Below are 22,951 nucleotides of genomic sequence, written 5' to 3' on the forward strand. Positions count from 1 at the left end.
AGCACCACATAAACAGAAAAAGCTGGAAGTGGCGCTGTGGCTCAAGTGGTAGAACGCTAGCCTTGAGCTCAAGAGCCTTGGCCTGGGCTGGACAACACCCAGGCCCAGAGTTTAAGCCCCACACCGGACCAAAAAAAAAAAAAAGAATCCAAGAAATGTGTGCCAAATCCAATAGAGGGAGATCATGGTATTTTCAGTGTGTGGAGCTAGAAGAGTGGCTAGATCCCTTGTGTATCCTTAGATTTCACAGTAACTCATATATCACTGGTACTAGATGAACAAGATCCTCCTCTGAGACTATGAAGCAGTTTTTATAAATTCAGGATGCCTTAATAATTGTTGTAATAATGTATAAAACTAAATATTTGCCAAAAACTAGTATTCAGTTATTTTGTTTTATTTAACAAAAAAAAGATACTAAAAAGTATGTCTTACTCAGGATTTCTGGAGAACATTGAATTTGATAATGTAATGACTAATATGTAAAACAGTATATCCACAAAATTAGTTTTATCTGTTTACAGCTATGTATTTGAGTTTACAGGGCTCTAATGCTTCACACTGTTCATAGGCTTTCTTTAAATTAGAAGAACCGTTTACTTAGAGCATTGATGTGAGTATAGTCAGAAAGTTGGCTTCATGCATTTTCTTTTCTGTGTGTGCACGTATGTGTGCGCATGTGTGCGTACACGTGTGCACATTCGCATGCACATGCCTGCATGTGTCTGTCATGGGGCTCATACTTGGGGCCTGGGCTCTGTCCCTAAGCTGTTTTGTTTAAGGCTAGTGCTCTACCTCTTTCAGCCATAGCACTGCTTCCAGTTTTCTACTGTTTAATTGGAGATGAGTCTCATGGACTTTCCTTCCCAGACTGGCTTTGAAAATCCTCAGATCTCAGCCTCCTAAGTAACTAGGATTAATTATAGGTGTGAGCCACAAGTGCCTGGCACATTTAATTTTCTTACTTAATTATAAATTCTAAAATATATATTGTCTATTGATATTAGTAATTTTATGGCTGTCAATAATAGTACTATTTTTCAGTTTCTTACTATTTTTCCTCAATTTCAGGAAATTGGATAGACTTGAAAAGAAAAAGAAGAAGAAGAAGAAGGATAGAAGAAAGAAGAAATTACAAAAGATGAGAAGCAAGCACAAAAAACATAAAAATAAATTCTCCTCCTCTTCCTCCTCCTCTTCCTCTACTGAGACTTCTGAAAGCAGCAGCGAGAGTGACAGTAAAGAAAAGCAAATAGAAAAGAAGAAAAAAAAGAAAAACAAGTGTACAGGAAATAGTACCAATGACTCTGAAGAGGACAAATCTAAGAAGAGAAAACTTTATGAAGAACTTTCTAGCAGTCATAACAAAGAAAGAAGCAAGGAAAAACCTAGGTTTTTAAAACAAGAGAGTTCTGAGGAGAATAGCAAATGGAGCCATTATGATTCTGACAAAAAGTCCAGAAGCCGGCATCACAGTCCAGAGAAGAGAGGATCTGAAAGAAATGGGGGGAGCATCAGAAGCCGCAGCAGGGAAGAGAGAAGATGGAGGAGGAGCCGCAGCAGAAGTCCTGGTGGTTTTAAGGAAAAGGAGGCAAGGAACCAGCGATAGCCAGTCCCGGTGAAGAGCAGAAGAAAGCCATGGCCCAGATGTGTGTAGAGGAAGAACATACAGAGAGCACACTGAAGTGACACAGACAGGAAAGAGAAACGTGACCATTTCCTGAGAATAAAAATAGCCCCGTTTTCTTATTAAATATCTCTAGCAAGGGCTGAAGTATGGACTATTGTATTTGTCATTTTTTTAAAAAAAGCTCTTTTAATTTTTCATCTGTGCAACTGTCATTTCAAGTACAAAGATTATATGAGTACCATAAGAATGAATTTTGCAAATATTTGAAGTCGTCTATTTGTGGGCTTTAGAAATATTTTCTGTTGGTAACTGTTTCTTGTGACCTCTACTAGATTTTTTTTAAACCCATATAACTCTGTGACATTTTCTTTGTTCTAAAACATCATTAAAAGAGTGACAGTACATTGAATAGTTAAAACTTTTCTTCTTTATTATCAGTTTATATTTAAGATTTAAATTTTCTTGAAGCAAAGTATAATTGAAATTAACTAGTATGAAATTAACAATGTATGAATTGATATATTTTGAAGCCTTTTAAATCTTATTCCACTGAATTAGGTATTTACAGTTGAACTATCTGCTAGTTTTCTATGCTGTCATACAAAAACTGTTCTGGAGATTAGTTTTCTGACTTGGGTCTCAGTAGGCTAAAATAGAGGTTCCTCCTGGAAACTAGGGAAAATTTTACTTGCTTGCCTATTCCAGCTTCTAGAAAACTGCCCACATTCCTTGGCTCCTAGCTCCTTTTCTCCATTTGATTGGAAGCTGACAAAAGGAGTCAGTTCCTTACTTTTAGTCATGCTGACACTGATTGTGCGTTCCTTTCCAGCTTGTTAGGTAAGGATCTTTGAGGTTACTCTAGGCTCTCCTGGAGAATATAAGATAATCTTCCTATTTTAAGGTCAACTGATAAGCAACCTTACTTTTCCTTTTTCATATAATGTAACTGTATTCACAGATTCCAGGGCTTGAAGATTCATACATCTTTGAGTGTCTATTTTTCTATCTTCCACACATCCTTTCTGCTACCACTATAAGATTTTATTTTTTAAAAATATGAAGCATCTATAGAATAACACAAATATAAATGATATATATAGGGAATATATGAAGCATATTTAAAATTCAGCTGCAGATTTTCCCGTGTATTGCAAAGGATATACTGAAGGAAAACTATAGGAACAAAAGAATTAGTACAAATGGAAAGTAACACGCAGTTTCACATCATTTCATATGGTATTTTTATTAGGGTTCTTTTTAAAAATATGTTATTTTGTAGACAATTATTGATTAGATGGCTTTGATAGTTGGTAGTCTCAGTTTCTTGAATTCTGTAAGATAGTAAATAAGTGCAAGATTTAAATAAAACCACTCGGTGTAGTATAATCTTTGTCTTTGTTTTGTCTCTATATGCATAAAACAATTGTCCAATAATTTAGAAGAAGCTAAGTTAAAGGTATAAATAACTGTATTTTATAGGCTAAGAGCAGAGTGGGAGAACTTGAATTCCTTCTACAGTATTCTTTAAAAACTTAGTGCACCGCAAAATCGCGTTCCATTCTCAGTTTCAAAAAAAATGCATGCATTTGCAATTGATAAAGACTGCTAATTTACACCTTGAGTTCATCAGTGTTGCAGTGATTATTTTCTACCTTCCACCTTTTTAGACTTTATAATTTTTGTAATGTCAAAACCTATGCAATACTTAACTGCCTTAAAAAGGGTTTCTGAACCAATGTAGTGTTCATGAAGAAAAATGTTGAAATATATCCTGTAATTAAGAATGAATTAAATATATTCTCATTTCTTATACATCAATTTGACTTTCATAGAAGTGTGGTCTGCTTTTTAAAATAGCCATATATTTAAGTTTTTTAAATCTTTATTAAGATTGAAAAACATACAATGCTATTTTGAAAACTCTAATATCCTAAAAATCCCATATTGTTATAGAAGATATCCATTTGTAGTTTGGCTTTCCTTGGTCACCTACGGGTGTTTGCCCCCGTAGACTCAGCATTCTGATTTTGCAAACTTAAAAATGGAAAGGAGGCATTTTCCCATACAGGTATGATAATAAACAGCTTTAAAGAGGCTCACTGATATATACCATAATGCTGGGGTAAGGGTGATAATTAGAAGTGTTTTTCAATAAGAACTTCTACTTTCACAGTTAAAATGTAGAAACCAAACAGGTGAATTTTGTAATAAAAAGAAAGGCTAGTTGTATATGTAAAGATTAATCCTAACTAGAAAAAGCCAAAGAAGAATGCCTAAGTAAACATTCAAGAACCCAAGCAAGTTGACAGTGACATCTTTTTAGAAAACTAGTATGGTGAAATGGTCATTCTTACCCGTAATAGAGAAATTCTTTTAAAGAAACCTGACCTATCTTAATTGTCCACAGGTCTGGAACTGCACTGAGAGGCACCGGATATTTTGAGTATATACCCCCCTCCCTTTCCCCTAGCCTAACATTTAACATAACACTAGCAAATTAATTCCTGTAGGAGGTGCTGTCGATTTACAAATGACCAGGAAAGATCAGAATGCTGGAGTAGGATTTGTTCGTCAAGGAATATCCGTAATAAATGTTTCTTTCCTTTTCTTTCTTCCTTTCCTTTTCTTTCTTTCTGCCTTCCTTCTCTTTCTCTTTTTCTCTTTTCTTTCCTCTTTTCTTTCTTTGTTTCTGGTTCTTTCTTCCTTTCTTTCCTTTCTCTTCTTTTTTTCCCTTTTTCTTTCCCTCACTTTTTTTCCATGTCAAAAAGACAGGTTGCTGCAAGTGGTAGGCCCTCCCACGAGGCAGTGAGAAATGGATCTTGTTTTAAATCACATATCTGCAGCCTAAAGTTTTTTCAGTTTTATCTGAAAGGTTCCAAGAGATCTTTCTTGCTGGTTTCTCCATTCAACTGCTGGCTGATTGATAGAGAATCAGATCTGTCCCGGCTTCTGGGAGCACACATTTCCCAGTTTTCAATCATGGAAGGTTTAGTATGCATTAGCCTTGAAGCCCAAAGAGTTTTTAAAATCCACCTGAGCTATTTCCTTCTTCTTGCCTAAATAAAGACCAGTGGGCTGAGATGCTGTAGAGGCCCCTCAGTAAGGCCCCTTCACAGCCGGTGCTTAAGACCAGGAAGGAAGCTGAATGTTTAGCTTTAGTAGCTGAAGGATATTTCAAGAATTTTAATTGTATTCCTAGGGAAACAACCTATGCTATGGTTTGCACTTGAGATACAGGCCTTCAACAGCAGCGGGCCTCGGGAGCCTTTTAGCTCAAAAAGGACAAGGGGAAGGTTGGCAGGTAAGAACTCCCCTCACGGACAGGTTCCTACTTCAAGCTTCCCGCTTACCCACGAGCCTGCTGACAAGTCCTAGCCGCTTTCCCCTTTCTCCTCCCCACTCCCCAGGCTCGCTCATTTCGTACCCCAAAACCCCCAGAGCATGGCAGGAACAAAACGCGAGTGGCTGCTGGAAGTGAGAAGGCCCACTAGCCGAGCCGCGCAGGGCGCCTGTCCCCACTGAAGGACACGGGGAATCCCTGGCTCTTTATCTCTGAGGGCTTCCCGAGGGGAATGGGGCCGACAATGGAGATCAGGGTATTGGGGTTCCCATGCCAGACGGACCCCGGCTTCCAAGGACTTCGCCCTAAACCCGGGGCTCCCCTTCCACCTCCCGGGCTACGCCACCCTGCGCTGTCCGGTGCCCGCCTTCTTTGGGCACTAGCTGGCAACCTTCGGGGAGCACCAGGAAATGGAATTGGCAGGGCTGGGAATTGGGGGCCCCACCCCTTCTGGATCGCGGGGAGGCTGACTCCTTCCCTCACGGGGCGGAGCGGGGGGGGGGGGGGGGGCGCCCAGCTTAGCGGTCTGCACCGGGCCCGTCGCTGCGGGGGGCCCAAATCCAGGCCCAAAATCCTAGGCCGCTCGGCCAGGCTCGCGGGCCCTCGCCCGCCTCCCGCCCGAGCTTCCCGGGCCTTGGGAGCGTTTCCCCCGCGCGGGCGCCGGTCGGAGGAAACTCGCCGGCAGGGTTAGGAAGGCGAGCCTACTTCTCTGCTCCCTGGGGCTCCACAGGTGAAGAAGGCGTTTCACCAAGCCGGTGATTTAATCGTTCCGGGGGAGGGGGGAAGGGACGAGGAGCAAATGCCACCTCTCGCCCGCAGTCTCCAGGGACTCGCCCCTGTCACTTGGCATTTGTTTTCTAAATGAATGGCCCTGGAATACCTGCAAAAGCAATGCAACATCTCCAGAATGAATTTCCAATGCAGGGGTCATGAGCCAGAAAACTCTTGGGTGCTCAGCTTTCCCTGGTCCCTTAGAACTGCAGATTTGTCCCCACGGACATTCGAGAGCTCCTTAACTAAAATGGCAAGCACACGTATATATTTATATCAAGAATGTATGGGAGAGGCTTGTCTGTATGTGTTTACCTCATACATATTTCCACAAACTCCAGCGTCTGCAAAGGGTGGGGGGTAAATAACGCTGAACGGTTAAAATTGTGGAGAAGGGATAATAACTGATTACTAATTTGAAAGTAAATAAACAGGTGACTTTTTCAGATCAGATTCCTCCTTGGATCGTTACAATAAATATCTCTGAAGGAAGCTCTCTATTTATGTTGTCATTGATTAATTCTTCACTACCTCATTTGATTTCGATTTAGAACGATTTGATTCTAATTTAATTAGCATGTAATTTGGATGTACATAATTACTGTAATTATGACATTCAGGTAAGGCAGCTTTAGGCTGAAAGGCAATTTCAAATTTTCTAGCAACCTACTTTGTACTGGGAAATGGACAAGGACTTTGCGCCCTGCTATCCAAGTAGTAATTAGCACATCTTTGAAATAGGCACTGCGGCGGGATTTGTGTTAAAACAGCAAATACAAACCCAGCCGAGTCCCCGCAGCAAAGGTGCTGCGAGTTCTGGGAAACGCACTGCCTTTCCCTGGCGTGGGTTCGGGGAGCCCCGCGCCCAGGCGCCTCGGCACGGCTCTCCACGGAGGCGGGCGAGGGCGCCTTCGTCGCCTAGGGCGCCGGGGTTGGAAAGTGTTGCTTTTAAAATTAAAATACAATAACTGCGCGGAGGGGGAGGGGAGGGGATCCGTGCACCACGGCTGAGGACAGCCATGGGGGTGGGGTCGTGGACTGGGAAGAGGAGGGAAAGGGGCGGCGGGGGGAGGGCGAGGCACCGAGGAGAGAAAATTGGCCAACGCCCCCAACTGTTATCTGATTTTAGATTTGGGTTTCAAAGGAAAATGCGAGGACAAAAGGGGTGGGCCTGCTCGGGGAGTGTGAGCTACCCTTCCGGAGGGCTCCGGGCGATGATTCTGAGAGTCTTCCCGCTGCTCTCTTGGGGGCCCCGTTTATCCCGTTGGGCCTCCGCCCGCCCCGACGCCCCCTGGGCGCGACTTGGCCCGTGGTGGCTGCCCGAATGATCGCAGCGAAGCGGAAGGCTGCTGCTGCCGTTTCCAGGTTCTGGCTGGCCAAAGGCTTTGGTCCCTGGCCTTCTCTTCCCATCCACGGGGGTCTGGGGACGTGGCGCAGTCTTGGTGGCCTGTTTTAATCAGCTGCAGTTCGGCCATCCCTAGCTAGAGCAAATGGGGTCTCCCACCAGCCAGAAGTCACTGGATCTTTAGTCATGGGCGAAGTGGATGGGGCTGCCGTGCCCACCGCTAGGGCCACGTCACTGGCTCCAGAACTCAGCGTTCTCATCCCGGGGAAGTGGAAGAATGACGTTTCCTTGAAAAGGATGCTAAATGCAACAATGCTAAGACCAGAGCCAAGAGAGGCGTTATTTTGCTTGGACTTTTCAGTTAGCACGCTCCAAGAACTTTCCCCTTTCTTGGGAGTCGCTGCTAAGCGGTACCCTTTAGTAGCGGGGTCCGTGCCCCCGCAGGAACACAAAACCTCGCTTTTTTTCCTTGATTCACTGGGTTGCTACAGTTCGCGGCAAAAAGCTGGTCCCTGCGCGCGAGTAGCCAAGTTCAGGGCACACGGCGCGGTCCTCTCGTTTCCGAGCTCTAGATGGCGCCAGCGAGCCGCACTCGCCGCGCTCCTCTTAAAGGAATCAAGAGCTACTGTCAAACATAAAAGCAAATCAGAGTTTTCAGTTTTTTTTAATGTGTTAAGAATGTTATTCCTTAAGAAAATTTGTAGCTAAATTATTCTCACTTAAAATAAACACTTAGTATACCAATTACACAAATGGGCGGGATTTATGTGAGATTTACTTCATCTGCATTTTTGTAGTGGAAGAGAGCCTTGGTGAATACAGATAATAGATGCAAATAAGATTAGAGTTAAAATAAATAAAGTTTCCATCTGAATAAAAAGAAATTCAATTTTGCACGACTTGCAACGATTTGACGGAATGTCCAGACACGCTATTCAGGTGCACAATCTAATCTCGTCAAAATAATGTTTTCCCTTCTTGAGGAAAGAAAAAAAGAATCCTTCTTTTCTCTCTTCCCGACCAGGTAGCATCCGGTTCACTCCAAGGGAGGGGGTGGGGGACGTCACGCCCGGGAAGGAAAGCGCTGGGGGAGCGGGGACTGGGGGGGGGGGGGGATCGACGCTGGGTAGGCTTCAGGCCCAGGAAAACTTGGTGTGGGTTCCTCCTTGGCCCAAGAAGCTGAGAACAGAAAACCCCTAGAAACCCGCTGAAACGAAATCTTATTTCCCCCTCACCCGGGCTGGAGCGAGGCGTGGGGTCGCAGACCGCGGCCTGCAGCTCCACCCGACCTCCGGGTCTCGGCCCTCATCCGCCGCAGGGGACCCTGTCGCGACCTCCGCCTCCCCCCAGGCCCGGAGCTGGACAAGCCCAGGCCGTCGGGGCCCCGAGGTGGCCCTGGGGAGGCACGGCCCCCACCTCCGCGGGGGACCCCACTGTGCCACTCGCTCGCTCAAGGGGCCTCGAATTTGTCGACGCCCGCACCGCCGCTGGTGTCAAGGTTCCCGGTGCCCCAGGGCGTGCAGGGGTGGCAGAGAGGACCGGGGCAGTGGAGCTGGGGTCTGCTTTCCCAGGTTGCTTTCCGCCCGCTCCCTCTCGGATCAGCCGCGCGCTCTCGGCGCTCGGGCCCGGGCGCTCGGGCTGGGCGGCCGCCCGCGGCTCCCGGGAGCCGCCGTGATGGACATCGGCTGACCCGCGGGGCAGAGGCAGCGCACACAGGCCTTGATCACTGGCCTGCGGAGGGAACCGCGCGGCCAGCGGGACCTGCGAGGCCAGGCCCTTTGATCTGCCTTTATTATCCATCAGAAACAAAGCTCCCTGGGCCCGGCGGCCGCGCGCCCTCATTCCTCAGGAACCCCTCCAACACCCTCACCTCCGAGCGGCCAGCCTGCGGCCCCCCAAACGCCAAGCGCCCTCTGGACCCGCCAAACCACCGGAGAAAACGCACCCCGCCACCTCCCTCCACCCCAAAGATCACACCCGAATCCAAGACGCTTGGGGGACCCAGGGAGAGTGTGGGGTGGGGATGGGTTGGGGGGGGGGGGTGACCAAAGGACAGAGAAAGTGGACGAAAAGATGCGACAGTCGAGGCTGCCTGGAGCGCCAGGAGCAGAGGGCAGACGCCGCCGAGCCTCACACTGCCAAACGCCCAGCTGAAGAGATTTGTTACTTTGCTACTTGGCTTTTCAAAGCAGAGTTTTGTTGACTGCTAATAGCAATAATTTATGTATTCCTTCCTAGCCGTCAAAACCCTCATTCAAGTTTCCAAGAAGGACAGTAATAATAATAATAATAATAAATCTTGTTGGTGCTGACTTTGCTTGTATGTCCCAGTGTGTGGAAGCCTTTTAGAAGTATTTCTAGTCTCTAAATAGGTACTTTATTTTCCAAATGAACATTTTTTTTTCAAATTGCGAAATTGTCTCGTTTACCAATTTTCCTTTCGCCTCTCCTCCCTTTTCCCCCTTTTAAACTAGGGCTGTTAAGTTGGTGGTCAGAAGACAAAGAGAGTGAAAATAATTTTCATTTCAATAATTGCCTTCTGGTCAATTTAACTGTGCCTTATTTTGAAAGAGACTGTCTAAATGAGATTCCTGTCCCAAATGTGTTCCCAGGCCTGATCCCAGCCTTTAATTATTCCTGAGTTTTTTTTTCTTCAGAATAAGACGCCGCACTGAGTAATCACAAAGAAGTCAGAGAGCATCCTTGAACCTTTTCAGAAGCAGAGCCACTGATATTCAAATAACCTGCGAGGGCCATTTGACGGCGCGGGGACCCAGGCATTTCCAATTCACTATTTGCATAGATCAGCCGTCTTTGAAAAGGAAAGGAGCAGTTGTCTTCCATAACATTAAAAAGCCTAGTTATCAAATCAAGTGCTTAGTTTGGGGGCTTTTAAAACGTTTACATTTTATCTCAGGTTGCCCTTTACCGTTTGACATGCAAATTTGGTGCAGTTAATTTAGACAATTAAAAAGATCTTCAAGGGAGCTTTGTCACAGAGAATATTTGGAGTTTTCCCCGTGGACCAGCTGAGATAAAGTTGGCCAGAACAAATGATGTCTAGGAGATTAATTAGATATTTGATAAGACATGAATCCCTAATAAGGGAATACAAGGCACAGGGGGCTGCTGTGTGCTCTAAGTCAAAATTAATAACATTTAACAAGATTTTCATTTAGGCATGAAATGTCTTTTCCGGGGTATTGACTCTAGCGATTTATTCCCTTGAGACACCTCCCAACATAGAGAGTCTTGGGAGCTCAAAGACTACTTTTTTTTTTTTTTTAAGCCTTTTCCTCTTTAACTGATTGCTTTAAAATCACTTCTTAAAAACAAACCCAACCGGAGTTTTCTAGTCCCTCGGGGAGATGTAGACACCTTCCTTGTTAATGCTGCTAAGGGTCTTTCCTTCTTTTAGGTGGTCCAAGATTTAAGACGTCACCTTTTGAGAGACCTCCCATTAAGTAATACAACTACACATTCTTATAACCCAATTTAATTTACGTTGTTGATATACAAATAAATAATTTTGACTTCTCAAAAATGTATATGTATTATGGCTTTTATAACCCACATAAACTTTACATTACCTACAACTAACATTAAGGAAATTGTTTCCCAATCAAAAAAAAAGTCGACCCCACATAAATATTATCGAGGGGGGAGCAGGATTTTTAAAAGGGGGGGGTGAATGTATTGTTCCGAGTCCTTTAATAATACCAAAATGAAAAATATGATGTCAAGATTTTCTTCATACAGATAAACGCATTTAATTTCTTTAGATGACCTTAACTTACGTGTTTGAGTGAAATGATAACTCAACATCTTAAATATCTTTTACATATATACTGACTTTCACAAAGTGCATCAGAAAATTAAAAAAAAAACTCCCTGAATTTCAGGAATTCACCAAAAAACCTATTTGAATGAACATTTACAAGAAAATAAAAAGAGAACACAATCTTTTGAACCCTATTTATACAGATGTTATGAAATACAGAGAAACTGTCGCTAGACTTCCAGTTTAATTTCTCACCTTAAGCCTTTTTTGATGTTTCCTTTTTTTGTTTGTTTGTTTGTTTTTAGGGGGGAAAAGTCTCATTGCAAGTAGATATCAAGCAGGACTTGGAGCATTTTATATATAATCCACACAAAGGGTCTGTTTTCTAGGTCCCGTTCATTTTCAACTGTTCTGACAGTCCTCTGCGGAGTGGTTGGGTGGTAGTGGCTAGTTTTGGAGAAAAGGCCAGAGGACACTGGAGGGGTGGGCGTGGGGGAGGGAGCGATTCCGTGTATTGCTCTTCGCTGGCGAAGTTTGTGCGAGTGGAGCGGACGTGCGCGCGCGTGAGTGCTTGCGGTTGTGGCTCTCCGGGGTGAGTGGGGTGGGTAGGTGGCTGTGTGCGGTTCTAAAAGTGTCTGCCTCGGAGGACGGTTCGCTTTTGTTATCTCTGGACCAAGCGTTCGATTCTCATCTGGGCGTAGACGACCAAGGGGAGCCCCAGGAGGCTGCACCTCGCGCCCAGATGGGGTGCGGGGGAGACGGGGGGGGGGTCGTCCCTAAGCGTCCCCGCCCTCCGGCGCCCCCGCTCGCCGCTCGCCCTTCGAACCTCTCGCTCGCTCGCGCCTCTCCTCCGGCCTCTAAGAGTCGTTGGGGCCACTCGCCGCCTCCTTGCCTCCCGCCGAGGCCGCCGCCGCCGCCGCCGCCGCCGCGGCCGCCGCCGCCGCCGCCGCCGCCGCCGCCCGGGCCGCGCTGACGCCGGAGTCGTGCAGGATGAGGTCGGGGGACTCCGAGCGGGGCGTCTCCAGGTTGCTGGCGTCCGTGTCGCTGTCGCTGCCCTTTTTGCCCCCGCCGCCCCCGTTGTGCGTCTTAATGTGTTTGCTCAGGTGGTCGCTGCGCATGAAGCGCTTGTTGCACACCGGACAGGCGAAGCGCTTCTCGCCCGTGTGAGTCCGCAGGTGCCGCTGCAGCTCGTCCGAGCGCGTGAAGCGCTTCCCGCAGAAGAGCCAGTTGCACACGAAGGGCCGCTCGCCCGTGTGCCAGCGCAGGTGCGCCTTCAGGTGCGACGTCTTGCCGTACACCTTGCCGCAGCCCGGGATGTGGCAGCTGTGCAGGCCCTTGCGCCGCAGGCTCGCCCCGGCCGGGCCCAGCCGCTCGGCCTCCTGGCAGTTGGGGCAGTCGCAGGTGGCGCGGCCCGAGTAGCGGCGGGCGGAGCGCGCCGAAGTCCCCCCGGCGGCGGCGGCCGCGGCGCCCGAGATCATGGCACTGGCGGCGGCGGCCGCCACGGCGGCGCTCGAGTCCGAGTAGGAGGGCAGCACCGGCTTGAAGCCGTCCTGGGCCAGCAGGTGCTGGCTGGTGGAGAGCAGGTGCGAGGCGGCGGCGGCCGACGAGCCGAGGCCGGTGGAGCTGAAGGCCGAGTGCGTGAGCGAGCTGAAGTCGGGGTTGTAGGTGCCCAGCTGCGAGTGCAGCGAGGCCTGGGGGGCGCCCGAGTGCAGCGAGCTCTGCAGCCCCCCGGCGGGGTTCTGCACCTCCAGCCACGAGCCGGGGCTGCTGTGCACGTCCCACCACGACGACGCGGCGCCGTTGGTCACCTCGCCCGCCGCCAGCGTCGAGTGGAAGCCTGACTTGTACCACGATTCGTACGGGTGCGCCATGCCCACGCGCGGGTACAGGCCGTCGGCCGCCGTCGAGTGCACCTTGGAGATGAAGGCCGACTGACCGCCCGCCTCCTGCGGGGACACCCCCGCCGCCGCCGCCGCGGCCGCCGCCGAGTTGGAGAAGAGGCCGCCGTAGTCGCTGCTGAAGGCGGACGACGTGGGCGACGTGGACGCCAGGCAGAAAGCGCTGTTGGCGGCGCCCGAGCCGCCCGCCAGGCCCGCCGAGCCGCGGCCGCCCGTGGCCACCGCGAACCCCGAGAGGCTGGAGCCAAGATTGCAGCTGGAAGAGGAGCGCTTCCAGGGGTGGAAGCCGCCCTTGGCGAAGGCGCTCGACTCAGGCAGCGTGGTCAGCGGGCTCGTGTTGCCGATCTTGTTGCACGTCGCCGCCAGCATGGCCAACGGGGTCGTTCCGAAGCGCGGCTCTTCCTAAAGTTGGGGGGTGAGGGGGAAGGGAGAGGGAGGGAGCAAGGAGGAGGAGGAGGTGGAGGAGGAGGACAGGAGGAAGTGGTGGGGGGGGGAGACATAAAGTGCACCCGTGAGCAGCCTCGTCCCCCAGCGCCTGGGCCCGGGGACCCGTGGCACCCCCGGCTCGCGCCTCCTCCCCAAGCGCTGCACCCCGCCTGGGGCAGCGGCGACCGCCGGTGCGAAGGTCCCGGCTCGGCAAAGTTGTTCTTCGGGGAGGTTACAAATCAAAGATGACTGCCTGGGCTTTCTCCGCCGAAGTCGCGGCAACCCCAGCCTACAAGCGGACCGGGGTTGTCGCCAGAAACCCGATTCTCTCCCAGAAGTCCCCAAGTCGCCCTTCCGGGTGAAGCAAGAAGGTAAACAGACAACAAACCCCGGGTGAGGGCGGAGGGAGCCCGAGCAGCGGCCTGGGGGACCCTCGAAACTTGGAACACCCTCTCAAGGGCGGGTTACGTCTTGACTGTTTTGAAATAGAAAACTCTGGCTTTGATATCTGCACACAAGCACACATCGATTACAGAAACAATCCGGGGATAAGCGATCCAGCAACGGTTTTCAAAGTCACGGACGAACAGGGGAACCGAGAAAATGCAAATGTTTATTACCCTGACTACGTGGACTGCAAAACGATCAAGACTTTTCTGGAAATACCACTGCCGTGTAATTGCAACAATCCTCAAAGCAAAGCTTGGCGGGTGGGGCGGGAGGATGGGGTGTAAATCACGAGGAGGGGAAACCTCCAACCTTTTTTTTTCTCCAAAACCAAATAAAAAATGCAAAAGATGCAAAAGCATGTCCCGAGTTCCAATTAACTTGGAAAGAATCCGCCCCGGATATGTGGAAAGTGCTTAAAGGAAGCTGGATCTGCAGTCCAGCAACAGTTCCTTGGGAGCCACGGACCCAGAGAAGCCATCACGAAAAAAATAGTTGTTTAAAAAAAAAAAAACAAAAAACAAACGCGCCTCGCCTGCGACTTACCCCCAGGATAGACGTGGCCATAGCAGGTCTCTGGACTGTGCGGCGGGGCCGGGAGCCGTGTTGAGCCTAGCGGCTAGTGGGAAAGACTGCTCGGGTCCCGCGCGGCTCCCGTGTCCCGCGCTCGCGCCAAGCGGACTCCGGGCTCCCGCCGGCTAAACTCAACCTAAGTGCGAGGAGCACCCGCTTTGAAGTGCCGCTGGCTGCGCCTCTCGCCCAATGAGGGCGCAGGCAGAGCAGACGGGAGCTGCCCTGCAGCCAATCAGACGCGCCGAGGGGCCCGAGCCCGGGCTCCCGGCGCGTGCCAGTCAAGTCTGTGGGCGAGGGCGGGGGGGGGGGGGTGGGGAGGGCGGGTTGGGGACAGAAGAAATTACAGTGCAATTAAAAATTTACACACATTCACGCACCAAGCCAGGTTTAAGTACCGTTGCGACAGAGCTACAAGCCCCCCGGAGCCATCCCAAGATGTTACAAGTTAGGGCTCACAGTCCTACTCAACTCACCACTTGTGGGAAAGGAGGCCGGAGGGGAGGGGGCGCGGAGGCGGAGGGCTCCAGTGGAGAAGGAAATGTCAACGCTCACTTTGTGTGTCCAGGCGCTTGCCTGCGGAGCCCAACTTCAGCTTGTAGCCACCAATTCCCGCTCGTGATCTTACCATTGCCTGCCGATGTTGTGCTACCAAGTTTCTTATTCCCACTGGAGTCAGTTTTACTCTCGGAGTCACATAGAAGAGAGGGCAGGAAAGGACAGCTCCTTGGAGAGGAGACAAATAGGCCTCTCTCTCCAGGTCTACACCCACAGACTTGTTGGGAGGGCCTGCTGCATCCCGCCATTTCCTTCCAGCGGTCCAAGTGACTTCCTAATTGTCGCTCTGGCCTCTGACCCGGGGGGTAATACAAGTGCCACTCACGCCAGAAGCTTCTGGTGGTAATTGAGGGCACCCTTTGTACAGATTCGCCAGCGCCTAGATACCAGGTTAACCCAGTTGTCAAATATGACTAAACAGTGGGACGTGCTGATTATCTGCCAGGTTTTACTGGGGGCTGGCGTGGGGGTGGGAGGCATCAGCCCATACAACAAGCTGCACGAAGCCGCTTATTTTCACATTGTAACAACTTTGGAAACAGAGACCGGCGCGAGCGAAGTCCGCCCCCACCGCCACCCCCGCTGAAGCTGCAGATCGCTCGGCTGTTTGTTTAACCCGGCGATGATTTGCATGTCGTGTTGCAGCCTGGAGTCGAGTTTTAGAGGAGGGTTGGAGTAATTTGCCTTGCCCCAGCTCCAACCCACCCCTACCCGGGACCGCCAGGGCCTACAGGCTCGTCTGCAGGACAAGGGCGTGGGGTTAGGAGATCGGTTCAGCCTCTGCACCCTGCCTTTTCTCAGACGTGTGGACGAGTCCTTCTTCGGCAGGGCAGTCACCCCGCTGGGCGAGGACCAGGCCACACGTGGGCGCCTGCATGCTGGAAGCATCCTGAAGTCCTCTCCGGACCTTGGTGCCAAAAGAGCTGCACACACACACACACACACACACACACACACACACACGTGGCGCGTGCAAAAGCTAAGCTATTTCCCCATCTTGCTGGGCTTTCCACTTTCTCTTTCTTCTCCAGGGTAGCCAGAGGCTTTTGAACTAGAAACAACAGTGTCCATGGGCAGATCTGGGTACTGGTTTTAATGTAGCCCCCCCCCCTGCAGACCCACATCTTGAGCTTCAAAAAAATAACCACCAACTCCAAACGTTCGGGTGCTAGAGATAAGTCGCGAAGGGGGAGCAAGTGAGGAGAACGTGGAGGATGTGGGATGTGTTTTCGCTTCTCTTCTGCAAGATCTCTTAGCCTCAAAGTACCACCACCAGAGCAGTTCCTTCGGCGCTAAGATGGAGCCTGCGTGCATCCCGGGGCACCTGGTGGATGGGGAGGCTTACGGGGTGGCCTCCTTTGCTTTTCGATGTAATACTTGGGGTCAGAATATCTTTTTAAAACGCTTCAAGGTAAATCCCGGAGGAAAGTATAAGAGATAAATAGAAAACCCTTACAGCTGTAAAGAAGCTGAGAGTAGGATGGATATCGGTGTGGCATGTGTGTGTGTGTGTGTGTGTGTGTGTGTGTGTAAAACCACTAAGATGTAAGGTGGAAGGTTGAAGGGAAATCAGGAAGCTTGGAAGAGCCAGAAAGCCCGGCAGGGGGACCCAGGAACCATTCCCAACAGGTGACTTCTGCCCTGGAACGGGAGACTAGTCCTCGGCTTCCTGTAGAGTCTCCGCGTCGATTTACTAGTAGGGGGATTGTTAAGTGGCAGCCAGGCGTTTCCGACTCACCCCGAGCAGCCCCGGGAGGGGAAGTGCTGAGGTCCTCCCGTCCTCCTCCTCCCCCACCCCCAACACACCCTCTCCTAAAGGAAAGCTGACAAAGTCATAAATAAGACAATCCAAAAAAAGCCACTTTGCACTGGTGACATTTTCAAGCCACCCCGGCTGGTCTCTTTCCCTGTCTCCCCTCCCTCGTTTTCCACCTAGTTCAAGCTGTCAGACTCTCGACGTGGGCATTCGCATATTCCTTTAGACACACGCATCAGCATCACAACAAAAGTTAGGAAAATCTTCCAAATGAACATAGGCAAACACCCGGGCTGCTTCAACTCTAAGGTGGGCCCCCAAGGAAATCTTTCGGAGGAAGTCCAGTTTTTTTTTTTTCGTTTGACAGATTTTTTTTTTTTCATCCTCTAAAAAATCTAGTTTTTAAACAAAGATCAATGTGTTATGCTAAAGTGTTGAGCTGACTGTTAAAACATTTGGGGAAATAATGACAATGTAACAAAGGCCTGGTTTGGAGTGAATCATCACCCTTTTAAAAGTTAAAGCAATTTTCAGGAGAATAGCTTTCAGCAAACGCTTTACATTATTCAAAACGGCCAAATAATGCTCTATTATAGCGCCTGAATGCTGCCAGTCAGCCCCTAAGTGCAATTTGTGCAAAGGCCCCGGTGCCTTATCTCCACTTCTTTATAAAGAGGTGAATATAAAACAATTTCTTCCAAACCCAGACAGAGAGCACGAAAATTGCTTCCCTTTCTGCAATCAGGGCAATTTAACTGGAGTGCAATTAGCACTATTAAATGTCGATTCTGCATAAACAAATCTGACTGAGCAGAGAAAGTGGGGTGAGAACCTCATATACACTGAAACTGATTTTTTAAAATTATGTATCCGGGTCCTTTACAATTGATCCGTCACGTTTTCATCTTGGAATATATTTACATCGTAAATACACTATGGTTAAATCAACATAATTTTTCGCAAAAAATTCAATATGAATCCTAATAAAGAAGAATAGGGTAATTAAAGGGAAGAGTTCACTTCCTTTGAACAAATATTGTTTCTCCCATCTTGCTTCTCCCGAAAGCTTTGATCTGAGCAACTGCTCAAGTTGCAGTGTTTAGGAGGCAAAGCTGAGAAACAATTCCGTCATTAGCGCGGTGGAAGGATTGGAGCTCCAATGCCACAGATAAAACGCCTCTCCCAGATGCACCAAGCAGGGTGGCGACCCGGAAGACCAGTTATTGTCTGAACTCCTCGATCTTGTAGCTGGGTAAATATTAAGTGGCTGCCCAGTCTCCTGGCAGCTTTGATCCGGCAGAGTTTCGTAGAGGATAACACAGCACTGGGGTGGAATGGTGTGGAGTTGGGTGGGAGAGGAGGAAGCAAAGGTTCTCAAATTGGTTGATCTGGCTGCAGAAGCTTGGCCCATCAGAACCAGGATTGAGGGTATGGGGGTGGGGTAAGAGGGAGAGGAGTCCATAGAAAGGTTTTATCTGACCTGTCTTCCAACCTGCCTTATTTCTTTATCATTTGTTTATTTATTTGCTGAGCCACAGAGCTCCTTTTTTTTTTTTTTAAAGCATTTGTGCAATTAATCATGCTTTTCATTTGCATGATCTACACGAGAGCAGTGATCATCAGGTCAGCACCGCATGGGAGTTGGGAAGATATATTAATAACTTGAGTTCTAAAAAATAATAACAAGAGCTGCTTATGTGCCACTGTCATCTGCTATGAGCAAGGAGAAGGAAGGCCAGTATAAACCTTAACGCCTGTTGAGCCCATGAATCTTTTCCACAGTTGGAGTTTGTCAGAGTGAGTGAAAATGAAATGTAGCCTTTGATTAGAAGGGAATCTTTTATATATTTATATCTTTAAAGGCACCAGAGACTGAGATCAAATGGATCAAGAAAATTAATTGAAAATAGAGGAACTCTCCCATAATTTTCTGCTGAGCTTTCATTTAGTATTTGTTCTATAATGCTCCAGCCCATCTTAGCCAAACTATTGCCAAAAAAAAAAAAAAAAAAACAAAAAAAAAGAGAAAAGGAGAATCAATAGGCCAATTAGACTTTTTTTTTTCTATCTCAGAGGCATCACTAAGATTTAGAGGTGGTAGCAGATGCAAATCTTCACTGTCTCTGTAAGATCTGCTAGAGAAATTGAAAATCCCTAGTCTATTAAGTCCAAATGTTTGCTACACAACTAATTTTCTGCTGCTAGATGTACCTGGGCAATATATTTTAAGCTTTCCTTGATCTGTTTATCTGAGCCAAAAAGGCATTAACAATTAAAGGAAAGACTGGTGTGTCAAAGGAAGGAAGGTGACAGTAGACTGTGTGATGATTTTAATGACTGCAATTATTGGAAGATTATTCAACAAGCATCATAGATTTGTTTACTGCATTCCTAGGAAACTATGGGGGGCCTATTCTATTCGGGGGTCCTAGGTCTAAGCAAAATGGCATTTAGTGTTGACTTCCCACAAGAGCATCTCTACCAACATGGTGCACATTTGTTGTTTCTGTCAACTCTAATGGAACCCACCTTGGTGACATTAAAGGACTCTTTCCACTAAATCTTGAGCTATATAAAGGAAATCCAGAGGGCAGAAGATTCTGGTCATTAATAGTTTCTCCCAGTTAGGGTACCCATTTCTTCAGTCTCACCATGTCTGTCATAGGCAGCTTTTGAGTAGCTTTCCAATTTCCAACTCTTTGCTCCCCCATCCAGGGTTTGGAGAAGGAAGACACTGCACAAATACAAGATGGTAAGCAAGCTTTCAGGCAAACCCTAGGACTCTCCAAAAAGTTCATTTTCCTTCTTTCCTTTGAATATCTCGCCTGTATTAGATCCTATTACTGCTGATTTAAAAAAAAGAAGTAAAATATAATCTTAGCTATTCAGGAGGCTGAGATATGAGGATTGCGGTTAAAAGCCATCCTAGGCAAGAAAGTCTGGGAGACACTTATCTCCAATAAACCACACAGAAAAGCCAGAAGTGGCGCTGTGGCTCAAGTGGTAGACTACTAGCCTTGAGCACAGAGAGATGTAGGGACAGAGCCCAGGTTCTGAATTCAAGCCCAGGACCTGGGGGGGGGGGCGCATGGGGGGGGGGGAAGGATGACTGCGAGCATATTGCTTTGTAGCTAAGGAAGTTTCTTCTGCTTTTTTTTTTAACATAAAAATAGCTTGTTTAAAGTGAGTACAAATAAGGAAGGTTTCCTGTCTAATATTAACATAATTATTTTCAGTTGACACTAATCAATTAATTGCAGCTTGAGCTTTGTTCATTTGAAAGTGAATTTTGAGGAGGGGGAAAAGAATAGCCAAGATCCCTTTTCTTTTCCTTTCCTTCCCCTCAGCCACTGAGCCTGGCCTGATTGGGCAAAGCTGACTTTTCCTGGGTTCTGTCAGGACCCAGTCGGAAGCTTAAGGTGGTCTTGGCTGGCATTGGGAACCTTCCTGTTGAGATGTGAGCCTTTAGGCTTCTGCAAGTGGCAATTAGGAACCTATTACAAGCCATTAGATTGATCAATGTACCTTAAACAATGTGAATGATTTATATGGCTGATTTATATGAAGAAGAAAGAAAGAGGTGGGGGAGGATGGCCCTGGAGCCTTTATATCCACGGCACCGCTGTGCAGAGGAAGGGGACCCTAGACCCCGTTCAGGCTTAGAACCACCAGAATGTTTTGTTTTGTTTTTTTTTTTTGAAAAGTTTGCAAGCAAAGACACACAGGTTTCCCCGGTTTGTCCGGTGGGTGGCGAGATGCAGAGTCTTTGCCCCTCTTTCTTCTTTCTAAGGAAGAACTGAAGAAGACCCAGACCCTGCGCAGACGCCGAAGGTCCGCTCGCACTAGCCGAGGACACTGGCAGCAGAGGTGCCAGCGGCCCCCCGTCCTCGGGACTGTCCCCGGAGAGCGGGAGCATGGCTTACACGTTTGTTTCACGGAGTGTGGAAGAGCTGCCCGCAGCCTTCTGATGACTACGGGATCTCAGAACCGTGAGCTCCTTCCTGAAGTTTCAGGCGAGACTTGGGGAGGAGCAGCGACCTGGCTTCGGGGGTGAGGAAGAAGGGGACACCCCGGGACGCGGCTCCTCGCGAAGGCTGGCTCTTCCAGCTAATAGTCTATCTGGTGGGGACAAAATTACCGCAGAACCGAGGCGATCAAAGCTGACCCCGCGCCCTCCTTCCCGGCCCCAAGTCTGTCTGTAGTGGTCTCCTCGTTTGCAGACCCTCGGTCTTCTCACGCAGGACAAGAAGATGCCTGCCGGGTTTTGCAGAGCCTGCAGCGAGAGGACGGACGCACGTCACCGTCCCGGAGGAGGATTCCCTTTGTCTAACCTCCTCCTCCCCGGTCCGCCTTCTGCTCCGCAGTGGGGGAGGCGGCGGGGAGCTGGGAAGACCCTGGGCCGGGAGGGGCCGATTACCACCGACGGAACCCCCAGTCCAGCTCCGCCCACGCTGGTCCCTCCTCTTCCTCCTCCACCTCCTCTGCGGCCTCTCCCTGCCTTCCTCCTTCCGACCCTCCGGATCCTCTTACCACTCGGGTCTTCTCCCCGGCTCGCGCGCGCGGAGGAGCCTGAGCAGGCGCTGTCTATCTTCTGGCCGCGGTTTGGCGGGAAAGAGCTTCGTCCTGGCTTGTTCACGCATGAGTGTCTGGAACAAATCCTTTTGTTTGTGTCTAGATGAGGGACAGGATACATTATGGCTTGGTGATAGAACGTGGAAGGGAGAGACGCGGGGCAACAAATGACAACAACAAATCCAAGTGTGTGAGTGTGTGTGAGTGAGTGTGTGTGTGTGTGTGTGTGTGTGTGTGTGTTTGCAGCCCCTATGCCATGAGAGCCCAGGTCTTAGAAACCCATCTAAAAGGACTATGAGTTTTCACAAGCATCCTGATCTCATCTGGCCTTATTACCCCAGATCCCACTCTGCTGAGCACTCTCCTAAGTTCCTTTCCAACCCCTCCTACCTAGGAGCTCTTCTCTCAGGGCCCTACAGACCCGAGACAGAAGCTAAAGAGATTCTCCTCACGGGTCCGAGGACCTCTGTGACACTCACAGGGAAAGGCCTGTCCTGGTCCACACCTTAGTGCTTTCTTGATTTCAGTTACTCTAAAGTCCAACCTTGGAGGAGTGGCTTCCTATGTTCCCCCCCCCCCCCCCCCCACACACACACTATCTAACAGCCTTGTCCTTTCCAGCGTCCACATAGATGGTCTCTAAGCAGACTCCCTTTTTCAGAGTTTGGAATGAGGAGCACACACAGAGTTGGGGGGGAGGCTTTTCTTTGCCTTTAGATATGTGCGCCCCCCCCCCGTGGTCCCTCTCTCTTATTCTGTAAGCATGAAAATATCCGAGTACACACACACACACTCACCCAGGCACATGCCAGCGGTGTCCATCCTCCTCAGCCAGGCATCAACCAAGAACCCGGCCTCAGGACATCGCACGCAGCAGGGATTCAGGCTCTAAGCGTCAGATGCCTTCTTGGTAATGGGGGTGTTCAGATCCTCAAAACCTGCTGAGAGTCTCTCTGGCCGGTGAACGGTGACCTCCACCTCCGACACAGCTAGGCCTCCCTTCGGCCTCCCGACAGGGCCTCTGGCAGCTCTGCACGGTGCTGGTCTCTGCTGTCCCCCCCCATTCCACCCCTCTTCTCCCCCCCATCCGCCCACCTCCGAAAGAAGCCCACCGCCCGCCTGCACGCCTTCCACAGGCTCCCTTACATGTGGGATACATTGCCCCTTAATTGTCAACCCCATTATTGTGATCAAGTGAACGTTGTGAATCTCCACATTGGTTATTTAGGTAAATAGAGGCTGCGTTTAATCATATGCAGGGCCCCAGCCCTCGCCGCGCCAAGTAACTTAAGTCAACTGTGAAGATTTCAGTGTGTGCGTAATTATAGAGCATGCGGAATGTTCACTCTAGCCTAATTCCACATCTTTTCTTCGACCTCGGGCTAGCAGAAGGAGGGAACGGCGGAGCCATTACCCTCCCCGGGGTCGAGGGTCGGCTCCCACACGGTAAGAGAAGGACTTTGTGGTGGTGACTTCGTGCGTCCGGCGCCGACCCTGGCTGGAGCGCGCGGTGGGGTGGAGACAGCCCTCGCTTTAGGAGCGGCCGAACCCAGCGCCCCCCTCCCCCGCCCCGCATCTGCCGCGGTGAGGAGGGGGTGTCCCCCACTCCACCGGTCCTTGCCAGGCGAGCAGGCTGGGGGCGGGGGCGGGGAAGTGAGTTGCCCCAAGTTGGGTCGGCCCGGCCCCCAGTTCTCTTCCCAAGCTGCTCCGGGGTACCTGGTTCCTGGCCCTGGAGTTCGGGAGTGATCCCTAAGAATGCTGCTCTCGGGCGCGGAGGGCCCAGGGCCCTGGGCTTGTTTTCTAATTAAGAAAACACCCGGCCGGCACCGCGCCCGCCGGCGGGGAGCGGGCATTCGC

At 49.5% G+C, this 22,951-nt stretch overlaps 2 protein-coding genes across 2 annotated transcripts in view; one reads left to right on the top strand and one right to left on the bottom strand.

Moving 5' to 3' along the window:
* Nucleotides 1–3,442, top strand: part of Cir1 (corepressor interacting with RBPJ, CIR1) — a 36,730-nt gene extending 33,288 nt beyond the window's left edge. The window contains exon 10 of the mRNA XM_042694187.1: nt 1,072–3,442. Coding sequence (XP_042550121.1) covers nt 1,072–1,609 — 538 coding nt within the window. The 3' untranslated portion in view covers nt 1,610–3,442. The remainder of the gene's footprint in view (nt 1–1,071) is intronic.
* Nucleotides 3,443–11,698: 8,256 nt separating this feature from the next.
* Sp9 (Sp9 transcription factor) lies at nt 11,699–14,267 on the bottom strand. Its single transcript, XM_042694218.1, has 2 exons — nt 14,185–14,267; nt 11,699–13,167 (listed from the first exon to the last, which is right to left on the bottom strand). Exons 1-2 carry the CDS (start codon nt 14,203–14,205, stop codon nt 11,725–11,727), a joined length of 1,464 nt encoding a protein of 487 aa, XP_042550152.1. The 5' UTR covers nt 14,206–14,267; the 3' UTR covers nt 11,699–11,724.
* Nucleotides 14,268–22,951: the final 8,684 nt, after the last annotated feature.

Source organism: Dipodomys spectabilis, unplaced genomic scaffold, assembly GCF_019054845.1.
Source record: "Dipodomys spectabilis isolate Male_0828 unplaced genomic scaffold, ASM1905484v1 ptg000174l, whole genome shotgun sequence".
Lineage (NCBI taxonomy): Eukaryota > Metazoa > Chordata > Mammalia > Rodentia > Heteromyidae > Dipodomys > Dipodomys spectabilis.

Bases quoted from the DNA above. Each gene is read 5' to 3' on its own strand.
- Sp9 (XM_042694218.1), bottom strand. From the start codon at position 14,205: ATGGCCACGTCTATCCTGGGG. The intron at 13,168-14,184 runs GTAAGTCGCAGG...CCCCAACTTTAG, and splicing joins TGGCCACGTCTATCCTGGGG to GAAGAGCCGCGCTTCGGAAC.